At 48.2% G+C, this 18,221-nt stretch overlaps 1 protein-coding gene across 1 annotated transcript; it reads right to left on the bottom strand.

The window, feature by feature from the left end:
• Window positions 1–13: 13 nt before the first annotated feature.
• On the bottom strand, window positions 14–15,430 carry ECI1 (enoyl-CoA delta isomerase 1). The gene is made up of 6 exons (XM_090023143.1): window positions 14,576–15,430; window positions 12,048–12,175; window positions 10,199–10,345; window positions 5,422–5,543; window positions 3,945–4,123; window positions 14–589 (listed from the first exon to the last, which is right to left on the bottom strand). Exons 1-6 carry the CDS (start codon window positions 15,021–15,023, stop codon window positions 423–425), a joined length of 1,191 nt encoding a protein of 396 aa, XP_089879269.1. The 5' UTR covers window positions 15,024–15,430; the 3' UTR covers window positions 14–422.
• Between the last annotated feature and the right edge of the window lie 2,791 nt (window positions 15,431–18,221).

The raw sequence follows: 18,221 nt of genomic DNA, 5'->3' as shown, positions 1-18,221 counted from the left end.
AGCTGCTTCCTCCTTCTCTCCATCCTCACAAAACCTTTTATTGACTCTTCACATAAAAAGTAATAATGAAGATGAAGAAAAAGATAAAAGAAACCACCCCTTTTTAAGAAGGCATATATCCAAGTACCAGGTGGCCTCAGACATCCAACCTCCACCTCCAACTCCCCAGCTGCTTTTGCTTGCACGTCATTTATTACTCAGATCTCCAGAACAACTAATGTTTTCTTCAGAAAGTTGGGAGAAAAAAAGGCATCATTGGCATCAGACTGATTTAGAAACAGAATGCTAAAAGGGACAGACTGTATAAATCTGATGGCTTACATGGGAAAAAAAAATATTTCACTTAAAATCTTCAGCTACTGCAGCATTTTTGAGAGATTTGTGAAGAGGTCTCCTCTCTCTCAGGTCAGCAGGCTGGATCCTCAGCCTTTCCTCTGTTTTAGCCTTTCCATGTATGTCTGAAGTGACTTCTGAATGGAGTCCCTTGTGACAAAACTGACAAAGTTCTGAATGTCAGATTCACGGTGGGTAAGCAGGCGATCCACAGTTGGCTTTCTCATCATGGACTTGCTGATCTGACGGGCATAGTCTGTGGAAGAGAGAGAGCTGGCACATTGGCACTTACCCTTCATGGCCATAGACATTAGAGATCTAGCTTCTGGAAACAGAATGAGCAACGAGTATAGTATGCAGTAGGGGTGTGCAAAGTGGGCCCTATTCGATTTGGATTCGCATTCGGCCTGAATCAGGGACAGTGATTTGATTCATTGATTCGGATCACTGTCCCTGATTCGATTCAGCCGAATCTGAAACTGAAGACTTGATGCTGATTCGGCAAATCAGTGATTCGGACATAGAGACAGCTTTAAATGTTTAAATGGCTTTAAAAGACACAGCTTTAAATGGCCCTCCACGTATTCAGTGGCAAACCTGGAAGTGGACTGAAAGTACTTCCAATTCACTTCTGGGTCCGCTGGGGAGCGCGCTGCCCCCCTCCCCCACCCCCCTCCGACTCGGAAATCGGCTGCAGGGGGACCCCGGGTGCCCTCCCAGACCCAGGAGGCACCAGTCACCGAGCCAGAAGGACACTCTATTTTGATCCAGAGATTTGGCCACTGAATTGGGCCGAATCTCCGCTGAATCGAACCAGGGACCAAAGCTTTGCACAGCCCAATGCAGCATTGGCTGTCAGGGTGAGAGCCCCTTACAGATTGCTTGTTTGCCAAACCCACACTGAGAGTGTAACAAGAATGTGGTGAATATTCTGGGGGGACTGAGAGGTATTAATATGTTAAGTGGGCTCGTTCCATCAAGGTGCAACTTCCTGAGTGACCTGGAACTTGATAGTCAAGGAATATGAAAAGTGGGTTGAAATGGTAATGCACTGATATGCAAGAGACAGGAATGTACTACTGGATTGCCAATTATGATGAGCCTGTGATTAGATGGCTCAAACAATAATGTATGTAGAAACATGTATGCTCTCAGGAGATCTCTGTATTTGCGCACCCTGACACTTATCTCCTATCAGTTGGGCTGACCAGCCCTTTACAATGAATAAAGGCTATTTGGTCTATTCAGTTTCTTTTACTCACTAGCAAACCTGGAGCACTGAGATCAGGAGAAGTGTCCCTGTTAACATGCAACATGCATGGGACCATGGCCCCACAGAAGACATAAGAACCACGAACTGCTGCAAGGTGGAGCCAAATGTATTCATATTAAAAAAACCTGTGCCTTATTTTGGACAGTGCAAGTGTTTAGCCATTGAAAAACTACCAAGAGAAATAATGGATTCTACATTTCTTAATGTATTTACTTCCAGACTGAATGTTTCTCTGGACCAGATACTTTATCCAGACAATTTACTCAGCAAAATCTGGGGCAACTGGGCAAAGCTCTCTGGTTTGCAATACATAAGTCAGGCTGGATGATCTAGTGAGGCCATTCTGTCCCTAATAAACCACAACCTCTGGAAACAGCATTATGTAATTGCATAAAAATATTGACTCATTCTTTTCCCAGCACAAATGCTCCCTATTTTTTTTTTTGGGGGGGGGCGGGGGGGAACACAGCCCATTTCTGGCCTTATAACCTAGTTTCCAGTTAGCCCATAGCAGCTTGAGACTCCCCTGTGGTAAACAGATTTCTGTGGAGGCTGCGACCCCAAGTGGCATTATGACCCCCAATTTACAAACTATTGCCCAAAGGCTTGCCTCAATACTGGACCCAGAAGAGCACTGCCAAGCCAGGTTCTCAGCTGGTATCACTCAGCACAGCTACATGGACTTCAGTGAAGCAGCACCAAGTTACAGAAGCCAAATGAGAATCCAGCCATTAACTTCAAACACAGATTACTTCATTAAGTAAAAACAAGGTATTTGCCCATTGCTCACCTATTAACCAGGGCACCTTGCAACTTACCCTACCGCTTTCCCGTTTCACTTTGGGCCCCTCCACTGTCCTCATAGCACCTCCCACAGAACTTCTCACAAGTCCCTAATTGTAGAGGTGCACTGATACATTGGTCCATATCATATCAGTACCGATAAAAAGGAAAATTGACATTATCAGCAATCAGGGTTTTTTTTGGCTATGTGGCCAATAATCTCACCAATAAATGACACATGCATGAGCATAGCTGCAGCATGCATGCAGCCAGCTCACCAGCTTGGAGAGCAGCGTCCAGCTGGTAAGTCTGTTGGGGGGAACAAGTGAGGGGGAGGGGTGCAGAACCAGGCCCCCACAGATGAGGAAGTGGGGCTGGCACTGCCCAACCAGGGCAGGGCACAGGACAGAGCCACATGCAGCTCACTGGGGGGGTGCCCCCCAGATCTGTATGCAGAATGAGGGTAGACTGCTGCTGCAGGGTGGGGTCAGGAGTGGTGTCAGGCTCTTCCTGGAGAGAGGGAGGGGGGACTGGGCTGCGGCTGTGCTCAGGGCAGGTGGCAACAGTTGCACTGGAAGTGGGGGGGAGGCTACAGCCACCCCAAAATTTGCTGTAGTCCCCTGAAGCACCCCGGCCTCCCAGTGCCATCACTGTCACCCACCCCAAGCACAGCCCTGGCTCAAACCCCTGCCAGGAAGAGCCCGGTGCTGCCCCAGCCTTTTATTTCCAGGTTTCAAAGGTTCTAAGGCAAAGCCAAAAGGGAGAGGAGCTGACAAGGCCCACGTTCAACTTGTATGTCCTAGCCCATCCCCTCAGCTACACAAACATAGAGTGCAGTTCCCTCAAGCCATGTGCCTTCCATTCCAAAAGCTAAGAACATTATTAAGTCCAGCACAGATACTGCCCTCAAAGCTAGTCACAGGGGCTGTGCTTCAGAATGCAAGTTAAAACGTCCTCCCTGGTCCTCACATGCCATGTCCTGTCCCAGTTACTCAACAGTTTCAGCTATGCCATACATCATGCCAGTAATCTATCAGCCCTGGCTTATACACCCAATACATTCTTCACACTGTCAATATTCATAAAGCGTACAAACCTGTTCTTACAGAGACCAGTGGCAGCCTTCTCATTAATTTTAACATAGGGAGGCCTGGACCACTACCTTGGTAACTTCTCCAAGGGGAAGCACAGGGGCTTTATAAGTTTGTCAACTGTAGCTAAAAGGCACTGCAGTTCAGTGGGCTAGTCCAACTCCCTGTGTATTTTAAGAGTCCTCCTTCCAAGACCTTGCTTGCCTGCAAGTTCTGTTTGCTAGTAGTTCGCTTCCAATACTGGTCTGCCTATTTTTAAATACCGTAAGATGTATTCCACCTGGTCCTACTGACAGTAAGACATTCAGATTAAATGGAGCCCCATAAGTATTACTTTTCAATTTCACCTTGTAACACAGTCTCTCACTGTGCTCCATCAGTTCAGCATCCTCTGCTCAGGGAGCTCTAGGCATTCCAAGAGGAATAAGAGCAACACCTGTAATGCAAGGAGAGCAGTTTCTTACCAGGAATAGCCAGCCACTGTGACATGGTAGCAGCAGCTGCATTCAGAACCTTCTCCTCTGGTACCAATTCATCTACTATGCCTATCTTAAGGGCATCAGATGTAGAGTACAAGAGTCCCAGCTGAAGGGAACGCTCAGTAGCTCTGTGTCCAATTGTGTTCACCATTGTATCCTTGAACCTAGGAGAAAAGAAGTTCTAAGACAGGGAAGAAGCCACGGGCCAACCAAAGATTGAAGAGAAGCATTTAGGTTTTAAAAGGAAAACCAGTATTAACCACCACATCCTTTTTAGGACTTCTCTCCTGCAATGTCTATAAAAAACTTAATCAGGGATCACTGTTATGGACACTACTCCCTTACATGGATCTGCATATTGTCTCCTTGTACTGCAACTGTTGGCTCTCTATGGCATGGGTGTCCTGATACATATTTGTCCAGCATAACAGGCCTGGAGCCACTTGGTACCTTAACAGGAAGCCGCTCTACTCTGACCTGCACAAATCAGAGCAACACCCCTTCAGCACATACACACTACAGCTGAAGCAGTGTGCAGCAGGCTTGTTTAGTAATCTGAAGCTTGTCCAATAATGGGGTAGACAATCCTCCCAGTCTATCTTAACTGCTGCCAGAGCTTGAAACTGACTAGTTCCTATCAATTGCCTCTGTAGCAGCCTTGAAAGGCTCCACCGTGCAGGGGCCAGGTATGAGACAGTGAGCCTTAATGATGCGCAAACTGCTGCATCAGAGACTGTTCCATCATATATTAGTTGGAAAATTAAATTACCTTCAACTGCATCTTTAATACTGACTTTAATGGGATCTGGTAAATTGTACTACTTGCACATTTTAAATGACACCCCACCTTCCCCACAGATGTCTTCAGTGGCCTATGTTGTAGAAGCCAATGCAAGATTTATGTACCGTTCCTAACATCATATACAGAGAAGGCCTTTATACAACTTGTGTTAAATCCCAGGAAGACCATACACATGGTAAGATCTAAGCTATGCCAAAATATATTAGTGGCTGAACTATTGTCATTACTGCATTAACTGCAGGATATATCAGAAGCAGAATGTAGGTCCTTGTTAATTATATATGCAGAATGAAATGAGGGAAAGCTGTGAGCCTGCTCTTGTAGCATGGTAGTTTGAGATGCAGACAGGGTGCAATAAAGCAACATGTAAAGTCTGAGGTCCAAGAGTATTTTGTTTTAAAAGTTGTAAACACTGTAAGGATAAAAAGTACAGAGTTCTAAAACTGTGTTGAGCTGGCCTCCAGTCCACAGCTGCAACTGCTTTGTCAGCCCTTTTGAATCAGTAATGCATAAATAGGTCTTGTTGATTTAAAATGTAAATCAATCATTAAACTCAACTAACTGAGTTCAGACAGATTTGTATCATGAACTCCTTTTTACAAATTAACTCTTACTATGGAGGCGAGTAAAAATTTGGTTGTGGGTTAAACGTGACCTTACCAGAAAGGTGCAACAATGCCCAGTTGCGTTTCGTTGAGTCCAATGCTGTATTTGGGGTTCTCGGCCATGATTCTGTAGTCACAGGACACAGCCATCAAACAACCTCCTGCAGGACAGTTTCCCTAGCACCGGAAGGAGAATATTGTTAATTGCCAAGGTTTTTCTAATTATAAAATATTCTCTGGCTGTTACCATCATAACATGTCATAATCAGGTGCTACATATAGCTGGCAAAAAAGCTATAGAGGAAAGACAGGATGAGCAAGTCCCTGCCAAACTAACTGAAAGAGTGAAAAAAATCCCAACCCCACAACTTAAAAATTCCTAACCTATATTACTCAGATGGCTGGGATTTAAAATGCTTCCTATTTAAATATTATTTATCATTCACTGTGCTATTCACTTCTCGTATTTTCCCAGCTTGGAAAACAGTCTATTCAAATTAAATTTGTTCCTACCTAAGTTTTACTGTCAGGTTCTCAGACACTAGCAAAAGACTGTCTCGTTTGGGATGCAAACTCTGTAGTGGATTCCCTACAAGAAAAGTCTATTCCTAGTACAAGTTTAAAACTCCACGGGAGCATGTCTATTGGCTTGGAGTTTGGAAAATCTTGCTCTCACAAGGCAATGAAACCAGACTTAAATCAATTGTGTTCTGTTTAAAGAATCTCAGCTGCGTTTTTTCCTCAAATATGGCCACATGGTCACCTAACTAGCAAGCACTGAGATACGACCTGTAGAAGCTCTTATTTTGTTGAACACATTAAAAATGAGGCAGTTGACAAATGCATAGGAGTTGTGCATCTAAAATACATCTGAGTACAGAAAACATTTTCCCTAATTTCCAAGAGCTACTGGATGAGCTAGCATAGCCCTGGCAACCAAGGAATTACTGCAGATTATCTTTGGCAGACTCAAAACTTAAAGGCCTTTAGATTCATAGACGTTAGGGTCAGAAGGGACCTCAGTAGGTCACCCAGTCTGACCCCCTGCCCTGGGCAGGAAAGAGTGCTGGGGTCAGACAACCCCACCTAGGTGCTTGTCTAGTCTCCTTTTGAAGACCCCCAAGGTAGGGGAGAGCACCACATCCCTTGGAAGCTCATTCCAGATTCTGGCAACTCTTACTGTGAAGTTCTTTCTAATGTCCAACCTAAGTATACTCTCTGCCGATTTGTGGCCATTGTTCCTGGTTACTCCAGGGAGTGCCCTAGTAAATAGAGCATCTCCGATTCCCTGCTGCCCTCCCCTGATGAATTTATAGGCAGCCACAAAATCACCTTTCAGCCTTCTCTTGTGAAAGCTGAAGAGATCTAGGTCCTTCAGTCTCTCCTCATAGGGCCTATGGCCATACCAGTGGCCCTCCTCTGAATTCACATCCCTCTTGAAGTTCAGTGCCCAAAACTGGACATAGTACTCCAATTGCGGCCTGACCAGTGCCACATAGAGGGGAAACATCACCTCGTTGGACCTGTTCATCATGCATCTGGTAATGCATGATAAAGTGCAGTTAGCCTTGTTGATCACTTCACCACACTGAGAGTCATCTATGACTCCAAGATCCCTTTCCAATGCTGTGCTGCTGAGAAGGTCATTTCCCAGCCTGGAAATGTGCTGGAGGTTCTTTTTGCCTAGGTGCAGCACTTTGCACTTATCTTTGTTGAACTGCACCCTATTTCGTTCTGCCCATTTTTCCAATCTGTCTAGATCCACCTAGATCTGTTCCCTACCCTCTGGTATGTTAACTCTGCCCCATAATTTGGTGTCATCTGTGAACTCGGATACGGTGCTCTCCATGCCCTCATCCGTCACTGATGAAGACACTGAATAGCACCAATCCCAGGACCAAGCCTGCCCACATCTTTCCAGGTCGATATCAACTAGGCCTGTGTGAAGCGGCTAGTATTTGCTTTGGATTCAGCTGATTTGGGGGGCAATGATTTGATTCAGTGATTCAAATCACTGTCCGAATTTGATTCAGCCAAATTTCCAAATCAGCCAGGCTAGGCCCATCCCCCACCCCTTTCCCAGCTGGCAATGGGTGCCCCACCCACCCAGCTCCTGGTTCTTAAAAAAAAAAAAGAGCCCTGGTTCACTGGGTGCTGCCGGGCAGGGGGCAATCCCCGCTGCCCCCCACTGCATGGAAGACCCTGCCACAAGCCCCTTGACCCCCCACCTCATTCCCCCAGTCCCCCTACAGTTGCCCTTCATGGGCCAGCTCTGGTCTTTTAAGAAAACAAAACCTGAAAAAACCCCTGGACTCACCACTCCAGCTGGCAGAGGGTGATCCCTGCTGCCCCCTGCACCATGTGGGGGGCTCTGCATGAGGCCCCGAAAGCACTGCAGGAACGGTGAGTCCTGGGGCTTTTTTTGGTTTATATTTTCCTTAAAGAGCCAGAGCTGGCCCAGGTGGGGCATCCATGGGGGGGATCTGGGGGAGGGGCTTCTGGCAGTCCCCCATGTAACATGGGGCAGTGGGGATCGCCCCCAACCCAGCAGGACCTGGTGAGCACTGGGGCTTTTCTTTAAAGTACCAGGAGCTTGGGCGGGGCAGCCATTGGGGGGCTGGGAGAGCAGGGGTGTCGGGGGGCTGGCAGGGGTCCCCCCATGGTCCTCCCCCCCCCCGCCCCGCCTATAGTACTTACCAGCTCAGAGTCAGCTGCAGCTCCCTGCTGCAGCCGCCAGGGACTGCCCGAATCATCAAAGCTCTCCAAAACTTTTTCGAAGATTCAGAGAGCTTTGAATCAATTTGGACCTTTAAACTGGTCCTCTGATTCAAATCAGATTCAGAGATTCGGTCCCTGAATTGGGCCGAATCTCCTCCGAATAGAATCACCACCCAAAGCTTTCCAGTCCTAAGATCGACCTGTCCACCACCACTCTCTGGGTGCGACCCCTAAGCCAATTTGCAACCCACTTGACCATGTAATCATCTACATCACAGCCTGTCAGTTTATTTATGAGAACAGAATAAGATACTGTATCAAAGACCTTCTTAAAGTCTAGGTAGATGACATCTACCTTGACTCTGGCATCTAAGCATTTTGTGACCTGGTCGTAAAAAGAAACAAGGTTAGTCAGGCAGGATATACCTGCAATGAATACGTGCTGATTTCCTTTCAGCATTATTTCCTGTGGGGTCAATGGCTAAGAATAATCACCTCTGACCTGATCAGATTGCATTCTCCCTGATTTGTTACCCTCATAATTAATAGAGCAGTTATCTAGAATCCTCTTCCAGACTTATCCATACAGAACTAGGAACCCCGGTGTAGCACACAAGCATTCTATTATAAAAGCCCAAGTCTGTCTTTCCATAACACTTTATTTGCACTCTGATTGGCTAATGGAAATAGCCAGAGTGCTCCAAGTGTAAGGGAGCGCCGCCATGATTTTAAAGCCACGCCAAGGACCGGACAGAGGATGGGGGAGCAGAGGCCAGCAGTGCTGGCCTCGGCTCTTCCACCCAGCACCCTGCAAGAGGCAGAACAGCGGCAGCATGGGGCGTTAGGTGGCAGCACTCCACCCCAGCCCCCTCTTCCCCCCCTCAGTCTTGACAGGCAATTCGTTAGTCTCTCATAAATGCCTGAATCCTTGCCTTTCTCTTGGGCCGTTCTACTATGCCCTGCTGGACAGTTTCTAACAGAGGGCTAAATTATCCTTTCCTGAAAAGAAGCCTCTGGAAAGGAGATCATCAGGCCAAGAAATTCCTCTTGAGTTAAAACTAGCAGTCTCCATGTAATCAGCCCTTCCAGCAAACCCGTTACAGAGTAAAGCATGTGTGGGCTGTGCATAGTGTCTTGGTTTTAAACACAGGGTCAGTCCAGGTGTCAAGGAAGTGTCTCCCTGGCAGGCTGGCCCCTCAGCACTGGTGTACCTGTTTCTTCTTTACTCTGGCAGAAAGGGTTCTCCAGATCTGTTGCCCCCCATGGACCATATCCCCTAAGGAGCAACTGCCCCATGGAGTCTCCACAGGAACTCATACTGCCCACAAGCAGCATACATTTCCAAACAAGTTTTCACCTGGAAGTGCAGACCTTAATATGGGCAACAAGGTAGGCTAGAATGATTCTTCAGCCTCCCAGACCAGATCAACAGGATCCTTGACCCTGAGACTTTAGGTCATGGAGGGATGCAGAATGGTGGAGATAATTCATCAGGAAGGTTTATGCTCCTCCATAGAGTTCTCTCCTGTTGGCCTTCACTCCTGTGCAGACCAGATGAGACACCCCTGCCTGGGGAGTGCTATCAGAGAACAAAGCTTTTGTCTGCCTGTGAAATATTCCTGTGCTGTGAAATGGACAATTCAGTCCAAGCAAAGACAATTAGTAAGAGATTCCCAAACAACCCAACGAGTCAAATGAAGAAGCTGCTGATTAAGTCCTTGACCAGCATTTTGTAGCTGAACATGTCACTGTGGAGCTTGGGCTTTTTACAAAGTATACAACAGATCCAAGGGAAGCTAGGTGCTAAGCACATCCCAGGTCAGGGTCTGAATGCTAGTGCATGGCTTTGGATATAGCATAGAACTAAGCTGAGCATTACAGAGCTTCTGTCTGTCTGTCATGACTATACTGGTAAAAAAATTCTGGTTGTTCTGGGTCTGCAGTGTTCTGTGCATCTCTACATATTTCCATGCTGAGGTGCATTTAACATTTTACCCATACCTCCCAACCCTGCATTCTTTCTATAGTTTGTTTATTCCTGGCTGCCCAGCATAGTTGGCGGATGACTGACTATGTAGGACTCTCTACAAAGTCAGGGTACAGAGAAGACTTGCATTGATGGCGGCGATTGTCACCATGTTGGATTTGTATAGCTTGAGCCACATTTCTTGCACAGCTCTCCAGAACTCGGCATAGTGCTCTACACTCTTCCCGCACATCTCCTTGATATCCAAGCCAGCTGAGAAGATTTTCGGGACAGCCTATAGCCGGGAAATGGAAATAATCAAAAGACAGTTAACATTCAGCAACTGCTCCAGTACTGAGCCACATAATCCAACACCTCTAGGACAGAGACTGTTTCAATTTAAAATTCTACCCAAACTGCATGAGTGTGGATCTTTCACAGTTATTAGATAAATACCAAAGAGATCATGTAAGTGACCTTTCCCCTACATGAACACTGTTGTTTGTTCAAGGTCATGTTACAAATGGGCTTGTAGGGCTGGGAACAAAAGCCAAGTGTCTGGATTTTCAGTCTAGCATCCTACCTACCACCAATTCTCCCCAAGAACTTCTGCATTTGGTTAGAGCACAAAACCTAATCTGATCTTCAACCACATACACAACATGCAGACATATCTAACCTTTCTACAGATTTCTCAAACATTCTTCAGCTCAAGGAATCTTGCTTTTAAGAACTGCTACCAAAAACGTGTTAGCAAGAGAGAAATCCCTTTCTTTGCAATTATATTTTAATTTAGAAAGCATTAGGGTATATTCCTACCTTGATATCAAAAATTCCAGATAATTTTTAAAAACACAGAAAACATTTCCCTTCCAAACCAGCCTGCTGTCACCATTTCCTGCTGTTCTCAACAGCCTGTGAGTCAGTGATCAGATCACTCCCCTTTTTTGACAGAGGTGGCTGAGAACATGGCTGCCTTGCAAGTTCATAATCACCGTCTTATATTGTGTGAAACAGTTGCTAAACACCAAAAGTACAGGTGCACCAATACATTGGTCAGATATCAGACCAGCACTGATATAAAGAAAACTAACTATATTGGAAATCGGTCTGAATTGACCAATAATTTCGCCGATAAATGCCCGTGCGTACGCACAGATGCAGCACAGAACGCAGGCAGCGAGAAGCACAACCCGTCAGCTTGGAAAGCTGCGTGCAGCTCGTAAGTCTCTTGTGGTGGAAGGGGGAGGGGGGGAGGGAAGGCGTGTGGGAGGGCAGATTAATAGGGAGGGGGGCAGCTCCCAGTGCTGCACGCACCCTGGGATGGTTGGGGCAGTAGCTGTGCCAGGCTCTTCCCAGTCCGGGGGCTGGGCCACACTGCGCTTGGTAGCAGTGGCATTAGGAGAGGGGCTATTTGGGGAGACTGCAGCCACCCCATATTTCACCACAGTTCCCCCATAACCCCCTCCCAATGCTCCTGCCACCTGCCCTGTGTGAAGCACAGGCTAGCACCCCCACCCCACCAGCCTAGCCCATGGCCCCAGCCCACCCCACACAGATCCAGGGGAACATGCCCTGCCCCTCATGCCCTCCCATAGTGCACACAGCAGCAGAAGTTGCACCACCACCCCGCCACAAGCCGTGGCTCTATCCTGTGCCCTGCCCTGTCCCAGCTAGGCAGTGCCTGCCCCAGCCCCCCCCTCCCTCACCACGGGGGCATTGCACCCTCCCCCATGCCTCTTCCCTTCTCCCTCCCCTTCCACTGCAACAGATTTACTAGCTGCACACAGCTGTATTGGAAATCCGCCAATATGCCTCCTTAAAAACTGGCTATCTGTATTGGCCCCCAAAATCTCTTATCGGTGTACCCACCCCTAAGGAAAAGGACTAAACTGAGCAAGAAACAAGGCTGGGTCCTGCATACAGCTGCACTTTGCATTCCCACTAGCTAGCTGAGGTGGCCCCAGAAAGGATCTTTACTGAAATATAACACGTACAGATGTCAGTATGACTCCACGGCAGCCTCGGTCATTCTCCAGTTTCTCTAGGCTTATTGAAAACTCTGTTAGGAAGTCTAAGGAGAGGCTGTTCACCGGAAGACTCTTCATCTTCATCACAGCTACTCCTGCACCCCAGTAAACATAAGAGGAATTAGAACCCACCGGGAATAACCTCAGTGATACCTGCAGGGCCACTAAGTAGCACACTCCAGTCTCACTCAATGGCATCTTACTGGGTATTGCCATTTGGATGCTCTCAATTCAGCTCACGACAGGCGTTTTTCAAATTAGCTACTAGGGATACAAACACCTGAACAATTCACAAGATTAACCCAGAGATCTGAAATAGACATCCATAGTGTCAAAAACTTCCTAAATTCTTTGCAACAGAAGAATTGCTCTATTACTTTTCTGTAGTCAAAAAATAAGTGATATCTGATAGCTTGCATTTCCTGAGGGCTACCTTGAATCTAATTTTTTTGAGAACCACTGTTCGCTCCTCAGGGCATTTTTCAGTTTAATTTTTTGGAATCAAAGCACCCACGTGGGGATAATTTACTTGTATAACTGCTACAATTGTCTTGTGTAGGCAAAGCCTAACTAACTCATAGTGTAAAAATGCACCCAACCGTGACTTGTTGCTTAGGAAGATGATGTCAGTTATGCTCAAGCAGACAGCTGTAGCTGGCCGCACTCTGACGAGGGGGTCAAGCAAGCCCTGCTCCTGAGGTGGGTGATACCTTAGGAAGGGTGCATGTGTGGGGTGTGGACACACCCATCAACACTATTCTGCATGAACAGGAATAACAATTCCCAGCCTCACTAGAGGTTTGTCTTCACAAGGACAAATCCATCAAGGTCTGCAAGATGCCTGGATATGCAGAGATGAGAGCCACAGAAAGTCTCCTTGGCATGCCATGAAAGCAAGAATAGAAAGAGATAGTGAATGGTTGCTCGTTGGCAGAGCACTATCTGCCCTACCAACCGAATGAGGCAAAAACTTTGTGACTGAAATAGCATGTGATCATGTATCTGAGGATTGTAACACAAGGAATACATGAAGGGAGAAGAGAGAGACAAGTTAAAGTTAAGGGGTTGACCTCAACTGCATCACTTCCTTGGTGTTAAAATCGCTGTACTTTGCTACCTTTAAAACTGTTAAGGCTGCAGTGTTCAGCCTTTCTCACCCAAGAGCTGAGACTTCCCCCTTGTCTGGGCTCACACTCTGGGTGAACAACTTAACACTGCCATTTCCCCCTCCTGCCTCCTCTTCTCTTCCAAGAACTTGGCAGTTTTGGGGCACCTTCACTTTAGATCCAAAAGTTACTTCCCAACCTCTTGGGAAACCAGTGGGCTGGTGCAGAGAAGAAAGCACTCCCTTGTTTGAGTCCTGTTACTAGTGCCACCTTCCCATTAAGCACACACAGCCCTGGCTTCTTTCCTACACCACCTCAGTGGAAACACCTTTCTTGGCCCAGATTCTGGAAGGGAGCTCTCAAGAGCCCTGGCCTCTTCTCCCTCCAACCAGCCACCAAGTTCCCCTGTATCCCCATGGTCCCAGGAAGGGTCCCACGCCAACCCTTTCCTTTCTAACCCCTATGCCTCTCAGAAACAATCCATAACACCCCTCCTTACTTGTGTCCTTGTGTCCTCTTGTGTCCTTGACCTGCTCCCTCCCCAAACCCTATTCAAGCCAGTTATTGTGCACTATGCGTGTCTAAAACTATCACTGCAATGTGGAAACTCTGCCTAGAGATCCAGGCCAACTGAGGGCTTCCCCACTCCCCTAAAACCAATCAGCCCCAGTCACTCAGGGTCTGCAGCTGCTCTGCACTAGCACACTCTGTCCTGGAAGTCTCAGCTCCCCCTACACTGGGGCCAGGCCTCTGCCACTGCCCTATCACTGCCCAGCCTCCCTTCTTTTAAAGGAGCAACAACTCAGACACTACTTTCCTCCTCGGCACTCAGGTCAAACTCAGCTTTGGAACAGAACATCGCAGAGCCCATGAAGCACCCTCAGACCGTGCACAGCGTCACATGCCAGCAGGCTCTGCTGCTCCCAGCAGTGGCAATGCACCCACTCCATATTTCTCCCCTCCCAGCAGCTCCAGCAGGAGTCAGGGCCACAGGGCTTCCCCCAGCACTCTATGCCGGTGTTTGCTAACCCACCAGTTATGACCCAAAAGTGGGTCCCAAGAGTATATGGAAGGGTCAGAACAAATTTTAAAAATGGATTCTCCTGTAAAGGAGAAAAATGTGGGAAACTGCAGCTTTTCCCTAGCACTGGCAGAGTCCCAGCCTGCCAGAGGCAGCTTGGGCCCCCCCTGCCCCACAGACTGGGGCACTGGGGCCTGCGGGCACTGGGTCGGGACTGCCCATCGATATTTACAAATGGGTCCTGGTACAAAAAAGGTTCAGAACCGCAGCTCTGCGCAGAGGGCCTGGGCACATGGGTTGGGCCTGCGCCTGCTCTAGCAAATAACCGTCCAAGAGCGAGGCCCGCGCCCGCCAGGAGCAGCGCTCACCCGCGCCCTCCTCCAGCTCCACCAGGATGTTGCGGTTGCTGAAGAGCCGGCGCGGCGCTCGGCCTGGCCCGGCGCGGCGCGGCAGCGACCCCGCCACGGCCCCTCGAGCCCGAACCGCTCCCGGGCCCAGGACCAGCCGAGCCAGGCCCGCCACCGCCATCTTGCAACCCTGCGGGCGGACGGCGCAGCCGATACAGGCCCCGAGACCCGCCTTCCCAACAGTCCCGCGCGCGGGTGCAGAGCCGGAGCGCGGGGGCAGGTCCTGCGTCCGGTCCCGCCCCGCCCAACACAAGGCTCGCGGGTGTTTCCGGGCGGTGCACGGGCCGCCGCGCGCGGGCCCGATGGGGAGCTCCGGAGCGGCAGGTAGCGGTCGCCCTCCCGCAGGGGTCACTGGGAACGAGGCTGAAGCGAGTCCTCGTTCCCCTTGGATGTCATAGAAATGAAACATATTTACTAATAAGATAACAAGAGTGCATCAAGTACATAGCCCTGAACGCAGACCTGAGATTAGGTTGGGATTATAGGGCAAAATCCTTTTGGGGTCACTCCAAAACAGACTCTACACCTCTGGGAGACATTTCTGAATAAATTGAGCAGGGCACTGTCTGGCCCAAAGCAACGGATAGAACAAAGAGGACAGAAACGCAACTGGACCTGGAAACTGCGAGAAGGACACCACCACGATCGACAGCAGCCGAAGTGACGGCGACAAAGACAGGGGCTTGGACTAAGTGACCATGTTTGGGTTAGGGGAGGGTAGAAGGTGCACTTATTGTAACGGGAATGTGGGTTTCTTAATGCAATTTAAGATGTGTGATGGAAAGTTTATGATAGCGGATGTATATGCATAATTCTCTCTCTCCCTCCCTCTCTCTCTCTCTCTCTCTCTATATATAAAAATATATTTTAAATAGTAAAAAAAAATGCATGTCAGGCTGCCCACTGATACCCCCCTAGGCCTGTGTGCTATGTATATAGCACTAAATAAAGAACTGTGTTTGAGCTGGGATTATGGGTGAAAATCCTTTTCAGGCCACCGCACTACATGCAGCTCTGACATCAGAGGACAACCCCAAAGAACCCTGGGAAGAGTCCTCTGATGCCAGAGACACATGCTTTGGGGTGACACAAAAAGGATTTCCACCTGTAATCCTAGCCCAAACCTAGCTCCTCATTCAGGTTTGGGAGCCTGTGAGCTGGCAGCCTGGCACTCAGAAACTGAGCTTTGAATCAGGTAGTTCCCTGCTCAGATTTATTCAGAAATGTCTCCCAGTGGTATAGACATGTGTTTTGGAGTGACCTGAAAGGGATTTTACCCTTATTTGGGGCATTGTACATCGAACACAGGCCTGGGGTGCTGTCAGTTGGCAGGTTGGCAGATGAAGACTGAGCAGCAGAGTCAAGTCAGGCATTGCCTATCTACACCAACCCACTGCTGCTGCTCTGAAGGCTGGAAGGAGGCAGGCTTTCAGAGGTCATGCAGAATTCTTCAAAAAGTCTTTTGGTGGTAGAGACCTGTGGTTTGGGATGACGCAAAAAAGATTTTACCCCATAATCCCAGCATAGTCTTAGTTCTTTATTCAGGGCAATATACATGATACATGCAGTTATTTTATATTTTTATTAGTAAATATACATTTTTGTGACATCCTAAATCTTTAGCATGTGTAATTCATTACTAAGAACCTTTAATTGTGTAAGGATTAGCGTTGATAAAGATCTGGGAATAAGGAACCATTTTCAGCCTCCTTGGAGCACTGCTGAGACACCCAAGGCAGGACAGCCTGTCTGTTAGCCAAGCATTAGGAGGTCCACCCAGTTTTCCTGCTGTAGTCCAGGAGGTCTCTGATCCAGAGATTGCCAGCTAGGACCAGCCTCATTCACACAAAGGAAGCCTCCAGTTGTGGTGGCTCAGGTTGGAGTCCCTGCACATAGGCATTTTTCTTTAGTGGCTGTGATGATCCTGGTTACCATGATGAACTTGTAGGTCCCGAGGAAGTCTGGTGAAAGACTGTCAGCTTGGAGGAACCCCCTTCTCCTTGGTATAGAACAGCTGCTGGTTATATTGGAGCTCTTGAAAAAAAAAGAAGAAAAAAGCATGCACCAAGATGCTCTGTTCTGGGTTATAGGCACCACAGAGACTCTGTAGGACAGGAGTGGGCAATTATTTGGGGTTGAGGACCACTTAGGGAGTTTTGGTGACCTGTTATAAGCCAAGTAAACAGCACCCTCCCCACCCATGTCAGGTCAGTGTTGCCCCTCAACATCCCATGAAAACTCCCAAAGTAGCATTGCTCCATTCTTGGCTGGGATGGAACCACAGGCAGGCAGTGAGCAGCATCAGGGAATGGTGTCCAGGAGCGGGATGGGATTGCAGGTCTGTGACAGTGCAGGGCTGGCCTGGGGCTAAGACAGAGCTGATCCCTGCATGCCCCTGCAACAAACACTGGTTCTGTGGGCAGAGGCATGCATGGAGTGGAATAGAGCGGTGCCCCAGGCCCCAGCCCTGCACTGTCACTGCCCTGGAATCCCAGGGTCTCCAAGGAGGCCAACTGGGACCTGCACAGGCAGGGCACTCAGCCAGCTGGAAAGAATGGGGCTGCAGATGGGTGGGGAGCTGTGTCTAGGAACAGGATGGGCAGGTAGGGTTGGGGTTCAGCTCTTGGGTTTCTAACTAATCATAGAGCAAGACATTTGAATTTTTTTATTTTTTTTTTGCCCCTGGAAATTGCTTCAAGTTGATGAGTTTCACAAAATTAATCCAGGCTCATGCCATGGACCAAACAATAAGATGGCTGTCTGTCTCTTGACTGATGGAGGAAACTGAGTTGCTCCTGGTATTTTAAAGGGAGAAACCAGAAAAAATAGACCACAATATCGATGGCTAACACGGAGCTGCAACCCAGGGTAAGGGGAAGCCTTGCTGCTCTGACAGTAATTTGGTGTTTATGCTTGGTCCTGGTACAGATTTAGTTTGTGCTGTAGCTAGCAGGCTTATGTTTTCATTATAGTTATTCTGGTGGTTTGGGATCATCAGGGATTGGCGGAGGTCTCAGTAGTGCAGGGGTGGGCCAAATCTGGCCCACCAGGCCTTTCTATTTGGCCCTCAGAGTGCCTCTGAAAAATAGTTATTACTGACTGTGGTAGCAGGGAGACCCGGGCAAGTGGCCCCAGGGTAGTGAGACCCCAAGAAGCACCCCGACTGGGCCCCCAAGATGGCGTTGGAATGCCTGTAAACCTCCCAGGCTCCAGGACTCACCTGCAGGGTCAGCAGTGGCATGGACTGGAGAGCCTCAGGCACTACATCCACCCCATTTCACCAGTCTGTGCCAGCGGCGAATAGGCAGACATGCAGGGGCTGACGTCACAAAAGCACACCCCGCACTGGCAGAAGAAAGGAGAAAGACCCAAGACTAGAGTGATAGGAGCATGGAGCCCAAGTGAATCCTATCCTGTGTCATATTGAATGTAATAGTTTGAATGGTTGTAATAAATACCCATTAGCCAGTTTAGAAAAAAAGGCAAGGTTCATCTTTTTATCTAGGGTCATTGCTTGTTTTTGCCTATGTGGTAAGTGTCTTGATTTTGAATTTTATCTTTAGAGGCATTGCAGCGAACCTGCTGAATGTCTTGGTTTTTTAATATT

The sequence above is a fragment of the Crocodylus siamensis genome, chromosome 12, assembly GCF_052110815.1.
Source record: "Crocodylus siamensis isolate JL-2025a chromosome 12, ASM5211081v1, whole genome shotgun sequence".
Lineage (NCBI taxonomy): Eukaryota > Metazoa > Chordata > Crocodylia > Crocodylidae > Crocodylus > Crocodylus siamensis.
The sequence above is the reverse complement of the archived record's forward strand: the minus strand, read 5'-3'. Positions and strand labels throughout refer to the sequence as shown.

Excerpts from the sequence above, each read along its gene's own strand:
- ECI1 (XM_090023143.1), bottom strand. The coding sequence starts at position 15,023 with ATGTTTCATTTCTATGACATCCAAGGGGAACGAGGACTCGCTTCAGCC. Across the intron at positions 10,346-12,047 it reads GTGGAGTCATACTGACATCT|GCTGTCCCGAAAATCTTCTC; the intron begins GTACGTGTTATA and ends TCCCGGCTATAG. Across the intron at positions 5,544-10,198 it reads TGACAATCGCCGCCATCAAT|GGAAACTGTCCTGCAGGAGG; the intron begins GCAAGTCTTCTC and ends TTCCGGTGCTAG.